Source organism: Mustela nivalis (assembly GCF_964662115.1).
Source record: "Mustela nivalis genome assembly, chromosome: 7".
Lineage (NCBI taxonomy): Eukaryota > Metazoa > Chordata > Mammalia > Carnivora > Mustelidae > Mustela > Mustela nivalis.
The window spans coordinates 118,726,894-118,746,744 of record NC_139026.1 but is presented as its reverse complement, the minus strand read 5'-3'; the positions used below and the strand labels follow the sequence as shown (position 1 = coordinate 118,746,744).

Here is a 19,851-nt window from a genome sequence, read left to right as displayed (position 1 = left end):
AGCATAAAAATGGCATAAAATATTCTTGGATTAGTCAAAGAATTTCTGCTCCCTGGTAATTTTCTGTGGCAATGGAGGCCATGATTTGCAATGTAACCTGTGGGGAAAAAAACTTCATGTTCCACATCACTAGGTATATCCTTACAGTATGTTTATGATTTTAATGTAAACTCAAAAGTTGTATTATTATCATAAACTTTCCAGGATATTTTAATTTAGCATAAGACATAGCATAGTATGGAAGAAGCACTGGTTAAAGGATTATGAGATGTGAGTTTGTGCATCAGTTTTTATCATTTTCTGGACATAAACAGTCTTGATCAAACCATTAACACCTCTAAGCCTCAATATATGGAAGTTAAATGATTGCTAATATCCAATAATAAAGTTTGCTGATTCTGCAATACAAATATTTTATTAGGATACATATTGATTAATAACAAGGCTGACTAAATTAGTGCTGCATACACACATTAGGTTACCTTATGAAGAAGTATTTTCATATGTTTTTTCTATAGAAACTAATATAGAACACTTGAAAGGTGTTAATGGAACACGTATATTGCTGAAGGAAATGAAGATACAATCAAAAAATCTCCCTGGTAAGAACAAGAGTTTTGCAAGTCTAATATTTCTGGTTTGTTTACCTTCTTTGGGGTGTAATGAAGATTGGGTCTAAATGACAAGAGTAGCTATATGTTATATAGGTAAAATCTTCATGAATATTCTCATAATTCATTATATTCTGGTATTTATTAGAAATAAAAATCTAGCTAGATATGAGTTTTAGAACTAATTCTTTTAGAAATTAAACCATAAAAAATTAAATGCTATAGTGACCTTTTTTTCCTAAGATTTTTATTTATTTATTTGACAGAGATCACAAGTAAGCAGAGAGGCAGGCAGAGAGAGAGGAGGAAGCAGGTTCCCCACTGAGCAGAGAGCCTGATGTGGGGCTCGATCCCAGGACCCTGGGATCATGACCTGAGCTGAAGGCAGAGGCTTTAACCCACTGAGGCACCCAGGTGCCCCTATAGTGACTTTTGAATATGGTTGGTGAAAGTATGTCTAATGCTACTCTATTCACTTTCTATTTCTGGCTTGGAGAGAACATTCTTTCAATTTGCCAAAGAAGAAAGGCTAATTCATGAATATAATAGTAACAAGAGGAATTTAGGATAGCTGATTCATTGGTTATAATTTCCTTCTATTTGATGGAAATACCAGGTATATTATGGTGTCTCAGCTGTAGTAGAGTACATTAGTTGTGTTGTATAGTTCAGAGATTATACTGATGCCTTTAATAGTGTAAAAGTGATAGACACACTGCCCATTGACTTCTAGTGTGATTCCAAAGAGGCAAAAAGCTTAATGGATATATAAAGGAAAGGTATAAAGACAACCAAGTTAAAAATACTGCTACCCAAAGGTGACTATGGGCATGTCTAAGGACTTTACTCCTCAGGAATAAGTATAATGGGAAAGGTATTATTTTGAAAAGAACAATATGGAAATCCACCAGTTGAAAAATACAGTAACTATAATTTTAAAATTCACTATAAGTTCTTAGTAGATTTATATTGTCAGAAGAAAGAATGAACAAACTTGAAGTACTGAAATACTGCAACAAGAGTAAAAAAAATTAGAGCAGATAATATGATTTAAAATAATTGCTGAAAGAGAATGAGATGTTATAAATAAAATGAGTAATATACCAAACACTGCCTACACATATTTGCTCTGCTTTCAGTTTCTCTATAGGACACAAACGTTCACAATGAAACAATTATAGTTAATGAAAAAATATATATATAAAGAGAGTAGATCTTCAGAATACTATTCAAAATTCTATATCCAAAATATGATATAACATTTCTAAGTCCCACTGGAATTTGATGAGTATAAATTTTCAGTATATTCTGTACTTGTGGTGACTGTTACACATTTCTATGAACATATTAATAATGACTGCTTAAACATTTATAATGGGCAAATTGTATACTATATGTATAATATGCTATATTAAAAATAACTCTGAGAACTACAAGCAATATAGGATATTTTTAAAAGACTTAAAGCAATGGGAGGATATTGTGAAGGAGGAAAATTGTGACTCAACCTATATTAAACACATACCTTGTATGCTTCTAGTACTTAACCCAATCTATACTCAAGTGCTATTGCCATTGCCTCCCCCCTTACATTAGAATCCCCTGCTTTCTCAATTCATGTGACTCAGTTCTTCTAATTATATCTGTTGGAGAAAAACCAGAAGGTTAGAACATGTCTGCTAATGTTTTCCACTTATGTATTGCTATAGCTCATATTACTTTCATAAATGTCATTAATTATTTTTTATTACCATTTGATGTATTATTTGTTTCAGGGGTACAGGTCTGTAAATCATCCGTCTTACACAGTTCACAGCATTAACCGTGGCACATACCCTCTCCAGTGTCCATCACCCAACCTCCCCATCCTTCCCAATCCCCTCCCTCAGCAACCTTCAGCCTGTTTCCCAAGATTAGGAATCTCAGTTTGCCTCCCTTCCCAGTACCATCTTATTTCATTTTCCACCTTTTTCCCATGACCCCCCCATTCTGACTCTCAAATTCCTCATATCAGAGAGATCATATGATAACTTTCTCTGATTGACTTATTGACCTATACCCTCTAGTTCCATCCACATTGTTGCAAATGACAAGACTTCAGTTTTTGATGGCTGCATACTATGCCATTGTGTATATATACACATATTCTTTATCAATTCATCTGTTGATGGACATCTAGCCTCTTTCCATAGTTTGGCTTTTGTTACTTTACCCAATAGGTAACCCAGAGTCACTAATTCTAGTCATTTCTTTTGCAATGTGGAATTCTTTTAGATGACTTTCTTTTTATTTTTTTTTCTGTCATTAGAACTACACAGTAGTTTCCACATCCAGAATAAGGTTAAAAATCATGTAAAGAGGGCGCCTGGGTGGCTCAGTGGGTTAAGCCGCTGCCTTCGGCTCAGGTCATGATCTCAGGGTCCTGGGATCGAGTCCCACATCGGGCTCTCTGCTCAGTGGGGAGCCCGCTTCCGTCTCTCTCTGCCTGCCTCTCCGTCTACTTGTGATTTCTCTCTGTCAAATAAATAAAATCTTTTAAAAAAAAAATCATGTAAAGACTCAAATAGAAAGGGATGCAATGCCAATACTCACATTATTGCATATTACCCATTTCCTCCTCCCCAGCTAGAAGGTATACATGCTAAGATGACCTTGAGAGAGCACTTTATCTCATTCTGTGTATTATTTGTTATTCTTTTCATCACTAATGCCTACTTGATTTAAAGTGACATAGCCTAATACTCCTGGACAAGTCAAAGAATTTCTGCCTCACAGTAATATCTGTGACTCCACTAACCATAGTTTGTAAACTGACCTGGGAAAAAACTGTTAAGTCCTCCCTCACTAGATATATCCCTACCATATGAATGTGTTGTTTTTTTGTTTGTTTTGTTTTGTTTTTTATGAATGTGTTTTTTAAATGTACATGGAAGTCATACTATTAAGTTAAATGCTTTGAGATTATTTAAATTTGCAAAAGACTGTATGTTTTCTGGTTAAAGCCCTAGAAAAAACAACAGTGCGTGCATCAATTTGGTCATTACCCAGATACGTGACCTTTGTCAAATCACTAAACGTCTCTAGGCTTCAGTATAGTGAGGTTTACCTGTTTACTAACAGCTCTTCAGATTTTAAATTATTATGTTTCTACAACCCAGACATTTCATTATAATTCTCCTCCTATAATAAGAAATGTCAAATAGAAGGACACTAGACACACAAACACACATCTGTTAACATTTACCATTTACCTTACAAAAGTATTTTGAAACTATTTATTTCTATAGAGATTGATGCAGAGCCCCTCCTAGGTGCTATGGAAAGAGGTATGCTAAAGAAGGAGATCAAGACGCAGTCAAAGAGTCATGCTGGTAAGAACAAAACTATTTCAAGTCTATATAAGGGTTATTTATTTCTTCTGGAGTTTAAACTTGGATCTTTAAAGACTATAGAATCTATGTGCTATTATTACATTTTAAAACATCTTTGTAAAGTCCCTCCTGTAGTTAGTGGAATTCTAGCAGTTACTATAAATGGACAATTAGCTACCTATTACAGGTTTTAGAACCCATCCATTAAAATGTGATCCTCAAAAAACCTGACACGAAATTGAGCTTGGAATATGCTCAATGGAAGCATTTCAAAAGCTGCTCTCCTCTCTTTCTTTTTTCAGGTTACATAGGATAGTTGCTTTGTATTTGCAAAGCAGAAATTCTAGCTTATGAAATGGATAAGTAGAGGAATTTAGAAGATAGTTATTTCATTAGTTACTAATTCTCTCTGTATGATTTAAATATAAAACAAATTTATATCTCTGGTGAAGTAGAAATCTTTAGTTTTGTCATATAGTTCATAGTTTATACTACTGCCTCTTGTCCTGGCAGAAGAGGGTGTTGTGAAGGAGGAGGCATTTTATCTATTATGTTCAATTAGCCACTGTATAGCACATCATTGGTTTTTGATGTAGTGTTCAATGATTCATTAGTTACATATAAGACTCAGTGCTCATCACAACACATACTCTTCTTAATACTCATCACCTTGTTTTACACCCTTACCACCTCCTGCTCCCCTCTGAAACCCTCAGTTTGTTTCCTGGAGCCCATAGTCTCTCATGGTTTGTCTCCCTCTCTGGTATCTTCCCCTTCAGATTTCCCTCCTTTCCTCTATGTTCCTCCATGATACTGATTATGTTCCACATATGAGTGAAACCATATGATAACTGTCTTTCTCTGATTGACTTACTACACTTAACATAACCCCCTCCAGTTCCATCCATGTTGATGTGAATGGTAGGTATTCATCCTTTCTGATGGCTGAAAAATATTCCATTGTATATATGTACCACATTTTCTTTATCCATTTATCTGTTGAAGGGCATCTCAGAAACCAATTCTTAACTAGACTATAAATTTCTCTAGGACATACCTTTCCCCCTCAGTTTTTAATCCTATCTGCTGTGAAATGTTCTCGATGTCTCCTTATTTAAGAATCTCCTCACACTCATTCCAAATGAACCATTCAGTCTTACTTATGCCAACTGCAGACACAACTAGAGAGCCTCAAATATATCTTCTAACAACCCCACTTTGCATTTCTCTATATCATTTTGCTTTAACAAAATGTCATTATGTGCTTATTAAAAGTTGTTGCATCCAACCTTATTTTTTGTGGTTCTTTTTGGTGAGATACCCAGGCTGGTTCCCACCTCTTCTTAGGTTGTGGTGAATATATATTTGGGGTCCAAAAGTCATAGTACAACCTTTAACAGTTATTCATAGTCTCAGCGCATACAACAAAGCAAGATTAAAGGTCAAGATTAAGGAAGATGTTATCTAAGAATACAGAAAAAAGGAGAGAAAATGAAGAATTTTATAGAAATCGGAATCATAGACAAGTGACCACTCAAACATGAAAAGATTACAAATGCAGAAATAAGGACAACTACATGGAGACTGGGGGGTATTATTTAAATAGTCATAATGTCTTTGTGAATTTTTTTTAAATTGTTTTAGGTGTGAATTTATTTAAAGACAGTTATATGTCCCCACAACATAAAGAAGATTTTTTCACCAGTGACATCACACCACGGAAAGTCTCAACAAACAGGATCAGTTTTTCATCTTTTGACAATCAAGGTAAAAGATATAGCAATGTAAAATAGTAACTAATTATGTAGAATACTTTCTGTAGTACGCTTTTTCATTTTACTTTTTATGAAATATTTTAAGCTTTCAGAAAATATGTAACACTAATATAAAATTATATAAGATTCTAATGGTTTCCATTCTGTGCTATTATAATCTCATTCCATTTTTATAATCTGTTATAATCTCATTCCATTTTTTCTCAGTTCTTATGTATGCCATCATAAACCATACATAATGTATTTCCTGAAATACTTGATTGTGCCCTCTTTTTTATTTATTTTTTTTTATTTTGGAAAAATTACCTCTTGTATTCTCCCCAATTTCCTGCATTATTCTTACACGTCAGTTAATTTTACAAAAATATGTACACCATAAATACACAAACACACACACACACACACCCTATTTTTAGCAGGAATCTGCAAGTTAAATGTTTTTACTTCTTTTGGTTTTCCTGAGCATATTTTTATGTCATTTCAGCAATACTTTTTAAAATACATTCTTTTTAATCTAGCATTTTAGTTAGAAAGTTCATCTGATGTAGCTAGTCTTCTATACCACCTGCTTTCAAAATTATATTCAATTTTTAATACCAGGATATGCCAAAATATTTTCATTCAAATAATTTAGTCTTGATACTCTCATGAAAACATGATGAAGGATAAACACAAATTTGCCAGTATAGGGCCATTACCTTAACATATATTAAGGATTTCATCTTTAATGACTTAGAAATCCTCCCAGCTTTTACTTATATTTGACAAACGTGAAAGACTAGTTTGGAATTATGGCTTCTGAAATAAATCCTGTCAACAGCATTTTATTTTCTCAATTACAGTCTCTTACTAAGCCTCTCAGTGTATGGTTTCAGTTTAATCTTTAGCCAATGATTAAATAATATGAGGCTTATACTTATTTGTTTTAATGGAAGTGTTCTGCAATAGCACGTTACTTTTAAAATCAATAGGGTTTGTAAAAAAAAATTGATAAACAATTAAATTGGTGAGGGGGGAAACAGTGGTTTATGTATAGAGCTCTAATTATCAAAGGAATCTTTATAAATGCATCCTTCTAAATGTACAGTATAAGTCAAATACAGAAATGAATATTCTGGTTCAACTAAAACCGGATTTGGATAAGGAAAATTAAGGAAGATACTGAGAATAAAATACTCTGTCTTACAGACAAAAACTGTGTATGCCACCGTCCATATCAGGTAAAAAAATAGTGAGGGCTTTGCTGCTAATTATTCTAATGTACCTCGGAAGAGGAAGAAGAGCTTTTTACATTTGCAACTACTAAAAATACTACTGCATCAAAATACTACAAAAGAAGAACCTTTCTCAATGAGAAGGGAGAAAGATTTCTAAAAAGGACTTTGACATAATTGGATATATCAGAGAAATAAAAGTAGTAAGTGACATTTCCTATAAAATACTTGGCAAGAAAGAAGATTGCAGTGATGACATCAATATTGTAGGAGTTTTGTGTGGGTTTTTATTTTGTTTTTACCATCTACCCCCTGTGAAAAAGAGAACCAATTTGATGATTATCCACATATGGGAGAGGCTTTGTTGAAATCCAGGAGTCCAGCAGAGAAGTCCTAACACACTGTTGGAACAACAACAAAATCTGAGATTAGATACAGGATAGAGGGTAAAAGGAGCAGTTTGACTTTACCTACACCACTCCTTCTTCAGGGCAGCATACTTCAGTGCAAAGAGAGCCCTTTTCATCCCAAGATATCTCCTGTGGGAAAAAGTGGGTATGTGAGTGAGTACCCAGCATGTGAGTGAGTACTGCCAAAAAGACCTATTTTTCTCTTATCTCATCCAGAGAACTGAGTCATAAGTCACATGACATAGCGTCAAAGAGTGGCTGAGATAACAGCCACCAAGGTTCAGAACTGAATGTGTAGAAGGGAAGTAACAGCTAACTGTGTCAGAGGACTCTGGAGGCCCACACATCAGCTGCTGAAAACACTTCACCTGTGGATTCCCGCAAACTGGTCCACAGGCACCTCCAACACTCCATGTGTCTCACCCCCACAAAATCCACCTTGTGGCTGGCTTCCTCTGCATGCTCCCCAACAGCAATAAGTGTGAACTTAGACAGATAGTAAACACCCCCAGAAAACTGACCTGGAAGAAACCATAAACTTGAGCACTCAGCACTGCCATAAGGAAAGCAAAAAGGAGGCTCTCGGCAACCAACGCGTCTTGGCAGCACAGAAAGAAGGCTCAAGAATTCTGCCATCAAGACAAACAAACAAAAAGCACAAAGTGTAGAGCAGGCATACCCATCGAATGGTCTGAAAAAACATCAGAATTCCTAGCAGGGCTGAAAGGAGAGATTTCCCTCTGGAAACCAGTCAGTAAACCTGGAGGAGGTGACTACTTTTTAAAATGCCATGCAAACAGAGAGAACATCAAGGAACATAAAAAAATCAAGTAAACATTAAACCATGCAAGAAATACATTATTTTCCAATAGCCCCAAAGAATTGGAGATTTGCAATTTAACTGATAAAGAATTCAAAATAGCTGTTTTAAAGAAGCCCACTGAGCTACAAGAAAACACAAAAGCCAGATCAACAGAAGCAAGAAAAGAATACACAAAATGAGAAGTATAACAGAAGGATAGAGATCATAAAGCAGAATCAAACAAACTCCAGAGTTGATAGCCAATCCAGCAGGAGAAAATATTTGTAAAGTAGAAGACAGTATTCAAATTATACAAAGAAGAGAAAATAAAAAATTAATGAAGACTATATGAACTATGGAACACCAATAATCTAACTAATATGTGAATGATTGGAATCACGGAAGAAGAAAAGGGCAGAGCTTATGTAAAGAAATAATGCCTGAGAATTTCCCAAATCTGGGGAGATATTTTGAATATCCAAGTTCAAAAGCTAAGAAATCACTGCAAAGTTTCAATCTACAATAATATTTGCCAATACATAATATAATAAAACTGTATAAAATCAAATACAAAGACAGAATTTTAAAAGCAGCAAGAGGAAAATATTTATCTCATATGTGGGAATCCTCTCAAGCATTAGAAGCAATCTCTGCAAATACACTGCAGTCCAAAAAACAGTGGGATGATAGATTCAAGTGTTGAAAGAAACTCCCTAAAAAGAAGACTTTACCAGGCAAAGTTGTCCACCAGAAATGAAGGTGAAATAAGACTCAAAAAGAAATAGAGGCTAAGTGAGTTCATTACCACTGAAACTGCCTTATAAGAAATCCAGGAAGTTCTTCAAGCTGAAATGAAAGGACACTAATTGTCATGTGATATTTAAACATACAGCACACTAGTAAAGACAATATATTTATATAGTTAAATTCAGAATACTCTTATACTGCAGTGTGATAACATATTAACTACCATAAAGATTAAAGGAGAAAAGTATTAAAAATAACTACAGCTACAGTAATTTGTTAATGAATATTCAAAATAAACAAAGGTAAATTATGGCATCAGAAATATAAAAGGTGGGAGGAGAAGTGGCACACCAAAATTGTAACATAGGTCATTCCTGACCATATTCCCCCAAACAAGAAGAAAAACTGAAATCTATTCATGGACAGACACCCTTGGGAAAAATCTTAGAACATTAGGATAAAGCTGAAGCACCCCCCTCTCCACATCACAGAGACCAAGACAGACTGCATTAGAGAGGTAGGAGAAGTGGCTACACACTGACCCTATTGCCCCTCTCCCATGCCCATTGGAGTGCCACACTGTGAGATTTCCCCTGAGCCCCCAATGTCTTCAGTTGGAAAAAAGAACCTAGGTGGGACATCTGGCTCCTCTAGCATTGTGTGTCATCTCTTGGGAGCCCCCACTTGGTCTCACACCATGGGGACTGTGGAGTAATCCATGGGACTTGACCATGGGGAATCTATTACAGGGAAGGAAGGAAGTGCTTGCAAAAACCAACACTCAGACCTTGACAGACTGAGTTCCTACCTGCAGTACAAAAAGTAGTAGTCCCAACCAGCAGGTTTGCTTATCTGCAGAGACAAGATGGTGGCATAATCTCACCAGGAAATGTGGTGAGATTCAGGTCTGTATGATTTGGGTTTTGAAAAAAAAGAGTCTTGCTAGCCCTGGAGCTTGGTCTACTACTGCTCAGATGGTGGAGCTGAGTCAGCATTGTTCACTATTGAGTATATCTCCTTGCACTAAATGACCAAGAAAACTGGTAGAACACCTGGAAGCTGTGTGGCCCAACACAAATTGAGTAGATTACAGCAGATGGGGCTGATTATTTGCAGAGGAAAGACAGTGGTATTATTTGGCCAGATTATGGGGACCAAGTTAATTAGAGTCAAGATCACAAAGAGCTTTGATGGACTTGGAGTCCGCTTCCCTATTTTACCTAGGCAAAGGAACTAAATTGTAGCCATACCAACTGCTGTACCAACCGGAAAGCCTGATTGGGAACACCAGGGAGGCTGCTTGAGGCTAACCTGCCCATTCTGCCTTAGCAGGGAGCTCATGCACATAGCCTCACCCACTGTTGAGTACAGCTCCTGGCCGAGCCTAACCAGAAAGCCTAAACAGAGTAGTTAGAGGCTCTATAGCCCAGAAACACTTGAACAGAGAATACAACCGGCAGAACTGGTCTTTGGCAGAGCAAAACCAGTGGCCCTATTTGGCCAGGGAAATGGGCACAGGATTACCACCTCTGAAGCCAGTTCTCCTGCTCCACTCAGACAGGAAGATTAATTCTTTGCTAAAAACTCAACCAAAAAAGTGTTAGATCAATGAATTCAATAAAGTTGCAGGATGCAAAATTAACATGCAAAAATCCATAGCGCTTCTATATACTAACAACAAATTATCTGAAAAAGGAATAAAGAAAATAATTCCATTTATAATAAAATCAAGAAAATTAAATACTTAGGAATAAGTTTAACCCAGGAGGTAAAATGTACCTATACTAAAAATTATAAAAATTAATGAAAGAAATTGAAAAAGAAAAAAATAAGTGGGAAAATTATCCTATGTTCATGAATTGGAAGAATTAATATTGTCAAAATGTCCATAATACCCAAAGCCATCTAGAGAGTCAATGCAATTCCTATCAAGATTCCAATGGCTTTTTTTTTTTTACAGAATTGGAAAAAAAACAAACACCTTAAATTTATATAGAATCATAAATACCTTAATAGTCAAAGCAATTCTGAAAAAGAACATAGCTGGAGACATCACACTTTCTTATTTTAAGCTGTATTATAAAGATATAGTAATCAAAACAGTTGGTACTGGCATAAAAACAGACACACACACCAAATGAACAGAACTGAGAGCCAAAAAATAAACACACTCATCCATGGTTAGCTAATACTCAAGGACACATGTAGGGTCAAAGTGAAGGAATGGATAAGTATGCCATACAAGTGGAAACAAAATTAGACAAATCAGACAAAATAGACAAGCTCAGAAGTGTAACAAGAGACCAAAAAAGGGAGTTATATATTATTAAGGTACAAATTCATTAGGAGGATGTAATAATCATGAATTTTTATGCACCCAATACCAGACACCTAAGTGTAAGAAGCAAATACTAACAGATATGAAGGGAGAAATAGACAACAATACAGTAATAGTAGGAGAATTCAGCACTTCATTTTCAACATCATCCAGGCATAGACCATCCAGACAGATAATCAATGAGGAAACATTGAACTTGCACAATACTTTAGACCAAATGGATCTAACAGACATATCAAGCACTCCATACAACAGAAACACAATACACATTCTCTTTCCTTCCCAAATTCACACACAGCATTTTCCAGGAAAGATCATATGACAGGTAATAAAACAAGTTTTAGTATATCTAAGAAGATTAAAATCTTACCAAGTATTTTTTCTAACTAAAGTAGTATGAAATTAGAAATCAATAAATGGATGAAAACAGGAAAATTCACAGATATATGTAAATTAAACAGCACACTCCTAGACAACCAATAAGTCAAAGAATAAATAAAATGTAAAATGAAAAAAAAAAATAACTTGGGATAAATTAAAATAGAAACACAATACACCAAAACTTAAGGATGATGCAAAAGCATTTCTAAGAGGCAAGTTTATAGAGATAAACATCTATGTGACAAAAAAAGAAAGCTATCAAGTGAACAACTTTCATCACAAGGAAGTATAAAAGAAGAAAAACCTAAGCCCAAAGTTAGCACAAATAAGGAAATAGTAAAGAACAGAGTAGAAATAAAAACCAGAAAAATAATAAAAAGATCAATGATGATAAGAAGTAGTTTTTTTAAGGAGTTAAAGAAGTACTCTTTATTTTTATTTTATTTTATTTTTTCAATGTTCCAAGATTTTTTGTAAAAAAGTAAATAAAATTGACAAAACTTGGGCTAAGACAAAGTGGAAAAAAGAAAGAATCAAAAGTCATAAATGAAAGGGTAGACATTACAAATGATACTAGAGAGACTCAAAGATTATGAGATACAGGGAGCAATTGTAAACTAAAAAATTGGATAACCTAGAAGAAATGGAAAAATTCCTAGAAACATATCATCTACAAAGACTTAATTGTAAAGAAATATAAAATCTGAACAGACCAATAATGATAAGGAGATTGAATCATTTGCCAAAAACCACCCATCAAAGAAAAATTCAGACCTAGAGACTTGAGTACCTCACTTTCACTTTTGATGATTTCACTAGTCAATTCTACCAAAAATGTAAAGAATAATTAATGCCAATCCTTCTCAAATTCTTCCCAAAAACTAAACAGAAAAGAATTCTCTCAAACTCATTTTATAATGAGTTATCATTACCCTGATACCAAAACCAGTTAAGGACACTAAAGAAAAGAAAACTAAAAGCCTAGATAATAAATAAATAATATCCATGATGACAATTGACACAAAAATCCTCAACAAAATTCCAGCAAAACAAACTCAACAGAACATTAAAATGGTAATATTCTGTGACCAATTGAGATTTATCTGGGAGTTACTAAGGTGGATCTACATATGTAAGTCATTATATATATAACACCACATTAACAAAATGATGTAAAAATCACATGATCATCTCAATAGATAAGAAAAGGCATTTGAAAAAGTTTACCATCTTATAAAAACTTGCAATAAATTTGGTATAGAAGGAACATATCTCAACAAAATAAAGGTCATACATGACAAGTCTATAAGCAAAAGACTTAAAGGTTTTCATCTAAGATCCGGATAAAGGTGCCCATTCTCATCATTCCTATTCAATTTAGTACTGGAGATCTTAGAGCAATTAAGCAAGAAAAAGAAAAGGCATCCAAATTGAAAAAGAAAAAGTGAAGTTTGCAAATGATGTGATATTATATGGAGAAAATCCCAAGGATTCTACCACAAAACTTTTAGGACTACTAAATGAAAACAGTAAAGTCAAAGGATACAAAATCAACATACAGAAATCAGTTGCATTCCTATACACTAACAATAAAATATCTGAAATAGAAATAAGGACAATTGTCTCAGTCACAATGACATCAAAACAATAGAGTACTTAGGGAATACATTTTAAAAAGGTTAAAATCTAAGCACTAAAAACGGTAACATTTTGATGAAAGAAATTGAAGAATCTTAAATGAATGATATCCTAGGTTTATAGATTGGAAGTTAATGTTTTTAAAATGTTGATACTATCCAAAGCCATCTATAGATTCAATGCAATCCCTATCAATATTTTAATGAAAATTTTCTGAAAATAGAAAAAAAAAATCTTAAAGTTTGTTTGGAAACACAAAAGACCCTGAATAGTCAAAGCAATCCTGAGAGAGAACAAAGTTAGAGGCATTACATACACTTCCTGTTTTCAAACTATATTGCAAGGCTATAATAATCAAAACAGAATAGTACTGACATAAAAACAGAACATATACCAATAAAACAGAATCAAGAGCTTGGATAAATCTTCATATATAGACAATTAATAATTGATAAGGGAAACAAGAATATTTAATGTGAAACAATGGTCTCTTCCATAAATGATGTTGGAAAATTGGGTAGCAATCTGTAATAAAACTGAACCCATATCTTCTATGATTAATAAAAACTAATTTAAAATAGATTAAAAACTTATGTGAGATCTGAAACCTCAATACTCCACGAAGAAAACAGGGGGGAAAAAACTCTTTAATATTGATCTTGGCAGTAATATTTTGGACATTGTATCAAAAGCACAAGCAACAAAATAAAAAACAGGTGGGACACCAAAATAAAAAGTTTCTGCTCAGCAAAAGAAACCATCAACAAAGTGAAAGGGCAACCTATGGAATGGGAAAAAATACTTGTAAACCATCTATCTCATAATAAGTTAATATCCAATGTAAGGAACTCATACAACTCAGTAGGAAAAAAAGAGAGAGAGAGAGAGAGAGAGAGAGAGAAGGAAGAGGGGGAAGGGAAGAAGAGGAGAAAACCCAAAACTAAAACAATGCTATTATAAATGGAGAGGATGTAAATAGACATTTTTCAAAGAAGACATACAAATAGCCAATGGAAAGGTGCTTGACATCACTAATTAAGGAAATGCAGATCAAAACTACAATGAGAGGGGAGAAACAATATGGCGGGGAAGTAGGAGGAGGCACCGTTTCAATCTGTACCCTAAAGTGAGCTGATTACCTACCAAAGAACTCCAATCACCCATGAAATCAGCCTGAGATCAGAATTATATACGTCTGGATCTCTACAGGGGCAGAAGACACCAGTGGGCAGGTAAAGCAGAGTGGGAACGTAGGACTGATATCGGAAGATAACACAAAAGGGGGAGGGAGCCACCAGAGGCGACCAATTGGAAAGTAATACCCCTAATACACGAGAGTGCCCTGCCTCTGGGGACCAGCATTAACTTGGAGTCTGGTTGAAAGCACTCAGAAAGAGCAAAGGATTGGGGGGGGGGGGGGGGAATGTGGGAATCAGAGCAGTTAGGGACAGGGGCTTAAGTCCCTGGACCCAGGACAGCCTCCCCTGGCCCTGAGTCAGAGAGAGTGTAAAGGAGAAACCAGGTCTTGGACCCTGAGCCACCAGCGCGTGGGAGAATGTGTGGGGTCTGGCTCCCATGAGGGGCTGGGAGCCTCGCCAGACAGCAGAACACTGTGCCATGCTATCAGAGCCTGAGACACCCGAGCTCCACACCCTCCCTTGAGAGAAGTGAGGGCAGGCACCAGCCTGGCACTCTTAGACCCACGCCATACCATCAGAGCCTGAGACACGTGCGCCCCACACCCTCCCCTGGGAGAGGTGTGCACAGGCGCCAGCCAGGAGCTCTTGGACCTGGAAAGACCAGGCACTCCCAGCCCCGGCCAGCAGGAAAATCTCAGTGTGCGATTGCTGCTTGGAACATCTCTGGCGGTCTGGAGCTGCCCAGACAGCCACTGCTGCCGTGGTTTTGGATATAAGCAGGAGATCCTGCGTCCCCAGGGACTGTGACTGGGAACCTGCTCTGCCAGTGGCCAAGGGCGAATTTATGTGCTCTCCAGCACCCACAGGGGAGCAGACTGAGGCTTCTCTCTGAGAGGGAGGTCGGGGTGCAGTTTGCTTTCCTCTAAACCTCCAAAAACCATCAAAAGCTGTCAAGGCAAGAGAAAACAGATGAACAAACATAAAAACCTCCAGAGAACAAAAGCCTGAAAAAAAAAAAACAGTTTCCTCAGAGCCCACCCACTTGGGGGGAGTGGTGGGAGGATTAACTCAGGGAACATCATTGACTGAAAACCCATGTGGCAGGCCCCTCCCCCAGAAAACCAACAAGAAAAGAAAAAAAAAGAGACAACAAGGGAACAACCACCACTACTTCAAAGATACAACTTTTATTTTTAATTCATTACCACTATTCTGGTTCATTTTTTTATATAGATAATTTTTTAACCTATTTACCATCACAGTGAGATGTCCAGTATGTCAAATTCCATAATAACCTTCTAACCTGAACTTTTTGATACATACACAGTGTTTTTCCTTTGCTTTTCTATTTTAAAAAAATTTTTAAATTTTAGTTTAGTTTAGTCTAGTTTATTCTTTTTTAATTTTTATTTTCTAATATTCATATAGCATTAAACTTCAAGATAACCCCCTTTCCCCAATCAATGCTGCCCTTTTAGGTAAACCAATTTTGAATCTCCCTTTAACTTAGGAAAGTTAAGTCCTTTAACAAAGATATCAAGATACATCCAGGAAGAATCAAAATAACCTTCCTCACCCACACTGAGAACTTATAACCACTCTCCCATCTTTTTCTTCCACCAGTGTTTCTGTGTATTTGTGTTTGTCCTGATAGTATATAAATCTTATACTTGGGGTTCTTTTTGACGAGGCTATTCTTTTTTTGCTTATATATATATATATTTTTTTCTCTTGTTGTATACTTTTATCAGTCTTTTTGTTTGTCTGTTTTTGTTTGTATACTTCATAAATCTTACCTTAGGGCCCATTTGGGCTGAGCCTTCTCTTTTATCTTCCCTTTTCAACCTCTCTCTCTCTCTCTTTTTTCTTTTCTTTTTTTCTCTCATTTGGGTGGGGAATCCTGATTGCTGAGAAACATTCCAGGGTGCATCTTGACTGCACCACAGTTGATACATCCAGCTACATCCATTCAGCCATCTCTCACCAAAATGACTAGGAGTAGGAATGCCCAACAGAAGAAAAATACAGAGGATGGGCCTTCTACAACAGAGCTAATAGCTATCAACAGAGACAATAAATCAGAAATGGAATTCAGGCTAACAGTTATCCAGGCAACAGGTTGGAGAAAGCCATGGATGACCAAATGGAATTGATTAGGGCAGAACTGAAAGCCACCAGGGATGATGTTCATAATACTCTCAATGAGTTCCAATCTAATCTAAATTCTCTCAAAGCTAGGGTAACTGAGACAGAAGATATAATTAGTGATATGGAGGACAAACAGATAGAAAAGATCAGGAGGAAGCCTGGAACAAACAGCTTAGGAGCCATGAAAACAGAATCAGGGAAATAAATGATGCCATGAAACATTTCAATGTCAGAATTATTGGAATCCCTGAAGGGGAGGAGAAAGAAAGAAGTCTAGAAGATTAGTGGAAAAAGTTGTTCCTGAAAATTTTCCCAATCTCACGAATGGAACCAGCGTTCATGTACTAGAGGCATAAGGCTTTACCCCCAAGATTATAGATTCTCAAAAGTCCTCAAGACACCTAATAGTAAGAATGAAGAATTATAATTGTAGGCAGACCCTCTTGAAAGCAGCTAGGACAAAGAAGCTCCTTACGTACAGAGGAAAGCCCATCAGAATAACATCAGATCTGTTCACAGAGACCTGGCAAGCCAGAAAGGGCTGGCAAGATATATTCAGGGCACTGAATGAGAAGAACATGCAGCCAAGAATACGTTATCCAGTAAGTCTGACATTCAAAATGGATGGAGAGATAAAGAGTTTCCAAGACCGGCAGGCTTAAAAGACTATGCAACCACCAAGCCGACACTGCAGGAAATATTAAGGGGTGTTCTATAGAAGAGAAAAAATCTTAAAAATATCATTGAACAGAAATATAGAGACAATCTACAGAAAGAAAGACTTCAAAGGTAACATGATGTCAATAAAAATGTTATCAATAATCACTCTCAATATGAATGGCCTAAATGCACCCACAAAATGACACAGGGTTGCAGATTGGATAAAACGACAGGACCCATCCATATGTTGTCTACAAGAGACCCATTTTGAACCTAAAGATACACCTAGACTGAAATTGAAGGGATGGAGAAGCATCTTTCATGCCAATGGGCCCCAAAAGTAGGCCGGGGTAGCAATTCCCATATCAGATAAATTAGATTTTAAACTAAAAACTATAGTCAGAGATATAGAAGGACACTACATAATTAAAGGGATTATCCACCAAGATGATCTAACAATTATAAATATCTATGCCCCCAATATGGGAGCAGCCAATTACATAAGAAAACTATTAATCAAGATAAAGAGTCATATTGATATGAATACATTAATAGTAGGAGATCTTAACATGCCTCTCTCAGTAATAGATCATCGAAGCAGAAAATCAATAAAGAAACAAGAGCAATGAATGACACATTGGACCAGATGGACCCATAGATATATACAGAACATTCCACCCTAAAACAACAGAATACTCATTCTTCTCAACTGCACCTGGAACCTTCTCCAGAATAGACCACATACTGGGTCACAAATCAGGGCTCAACTGATACCAAAAGACTGACATTATTCCCTGCATATTATCAGATCACAGTGCTTTGAAACTGGAGCTCAATCACAAGGAAAAGTTCGGAAGGAACCCAAACACCTGGAAGCTAAAGACCACCTTGCCTAAGAATGTTTGGATCAACCAGGAGATTAAAGAAGAACTTAAACAATTCATGGAAACCAATGAGAATGAAGACACTTTGGTCCAAAACCTATGGAATACAACAAAAGCGGTTCTTTTTTTTTTTTTTTTTTAAAGATGTTATTTATTTATTTGACAGAGAGAGAGCACAAGTAGACAGACAGGCAGAGAGAGAGAGAGAGAGAGGAAAGCAGGCTCTCCACTCAGCAGAGAGCCCGATGCGGGACTCGATCCCAGGACCCTGAGATCATGACCTGAGCTGAAGGCAGCGGCTTAACCCACTGATCCACCCAGGCGCCCCAGCAAAAGCGGTTCTAGGGGGGAAATACATAGCCATCCAAGCCTCCCTCAAAAAAAATTGAAAAATCCAGAATACACGAGCTGTCTCTACACCTTAAAGAACTGGAGACAACAAATCAAACCAACTCCACACACAAGAAGGAAAATAATCAATATTAGAGCAGAGATCAATGAGGTAGAAACCAGAGATACAGTAGAACATATCAATGAAACTAGAAGCTGGTTCTTTGAAAGAATCAATAATATTATGGACATTGGGGAGGGTATGTGCTTTGGTGAGTGCCGTGAAGTGTGTAAACCTGATGATTCACAGACCTGTACCCCTGGGGATAAAAATATATGTTTATAAAAAATAAAAAATTAAAAAAAATTTAAAAACAGAAAAAAAAATTTTTAATTGCATCTAAAAAAAAAAAAGATTGATAAACCATGGGCCACACTAATCCAAAAGAAAAGAGAAAGTCCAAATTAATAAAATTATGAATGAAAAGGGAGAGATCACAACTAACACCAAGGAAGTAGAAACAATCATCAGAAATTATTACCAACACTTATATGCCAATAAGCTAAGCAACCTAGATGAAATGGATGCATTCCTGGAAAACTATAAACTCCCAAAACTGAACCAGGAAGAAATTGACAACCTGAATAGACCGTATCTAGTAACAAGATTGAAGCAATTATCAAAAACCTCCCAAAAAACAAGAGCCCAGGACCTGACGGATTCCCTGGGGAATTCTAACAAACTTTCAAAGAAGAAATAACACCTATTCTCCTGAAGCTGTTTCAAAAAGTTGAAGCAGAAGGAAAACTTCCAGACTCTTTTTATGAAGCCGGCATTACCCTGATCCCAAAACCAGGCAAAGACCATACCAAAAAGGAGAATTTCAGACAAATATCACTGATGAATATGGATGCTAAGATTCTCAACAAGATCCTCGCAAATAGGATCCAACAGCACATTAAAAAGATTATCCACCACGACCAGGTGGGATTCATCCCTGGGTTACAAGGATGGTTCAGCATTTGCAAATCAATCAATGTGACAGAACAAATCAATAAGAAAAGAGAGAAAGACCACATGGTCCTCTCAATTGATGCAGAAAAAGCATTTGACAAAACCCAGCATCCGTTCCTGATTAAAACACTTCAAGGTATAGGGATAGAGAGAAAATTCCTGAACTTTATAAAATCTATCTATGAAATCTATCTATCTATGAATGACCCACAGTAAATATCATCCTCCTTGGGAAAAAGCTTGCAGCCTTCCCATTGAGATCAGGAACACTCTCACTACTCTTGTTCAACATAGTATTAGAAGTCCTAGCAACAGCAATCAGACAACAAAGAGAAATTAAAGGTATCCAAATTGGCAATGAATAAGTCAAACTCTCTCTCTTCGCAGA

General features: G+C 36.2%; 1 protein-coding gene across 1 annotated transcript in view; it reads left to right on the top strand.

Moving 5' to 3' along the window:
* Nucleotides 1-19,851, top strand: part of CCDC7 (coiled-coil domain containing 7) — a 431,686-nt gene that overhangs the window by 373,371 nt on the left and 38,464 nt on the right. Inside the window, exons 37-39 of the mRNA XM_082742485.1 lie at nt 519-602; nt 3,899-3,982; nt 5,627-5,749. Coding sequence (XP_082598611.1) covers nt 519-602; nt 3,899-3,982; nt 5,627-5,749 — 291 coding nt within the window. The remainder of the gene's footprint in view (nt 1-518; nt 603-3,898; nt 3,983-5,626; nt 5,750-19,851) is intronic.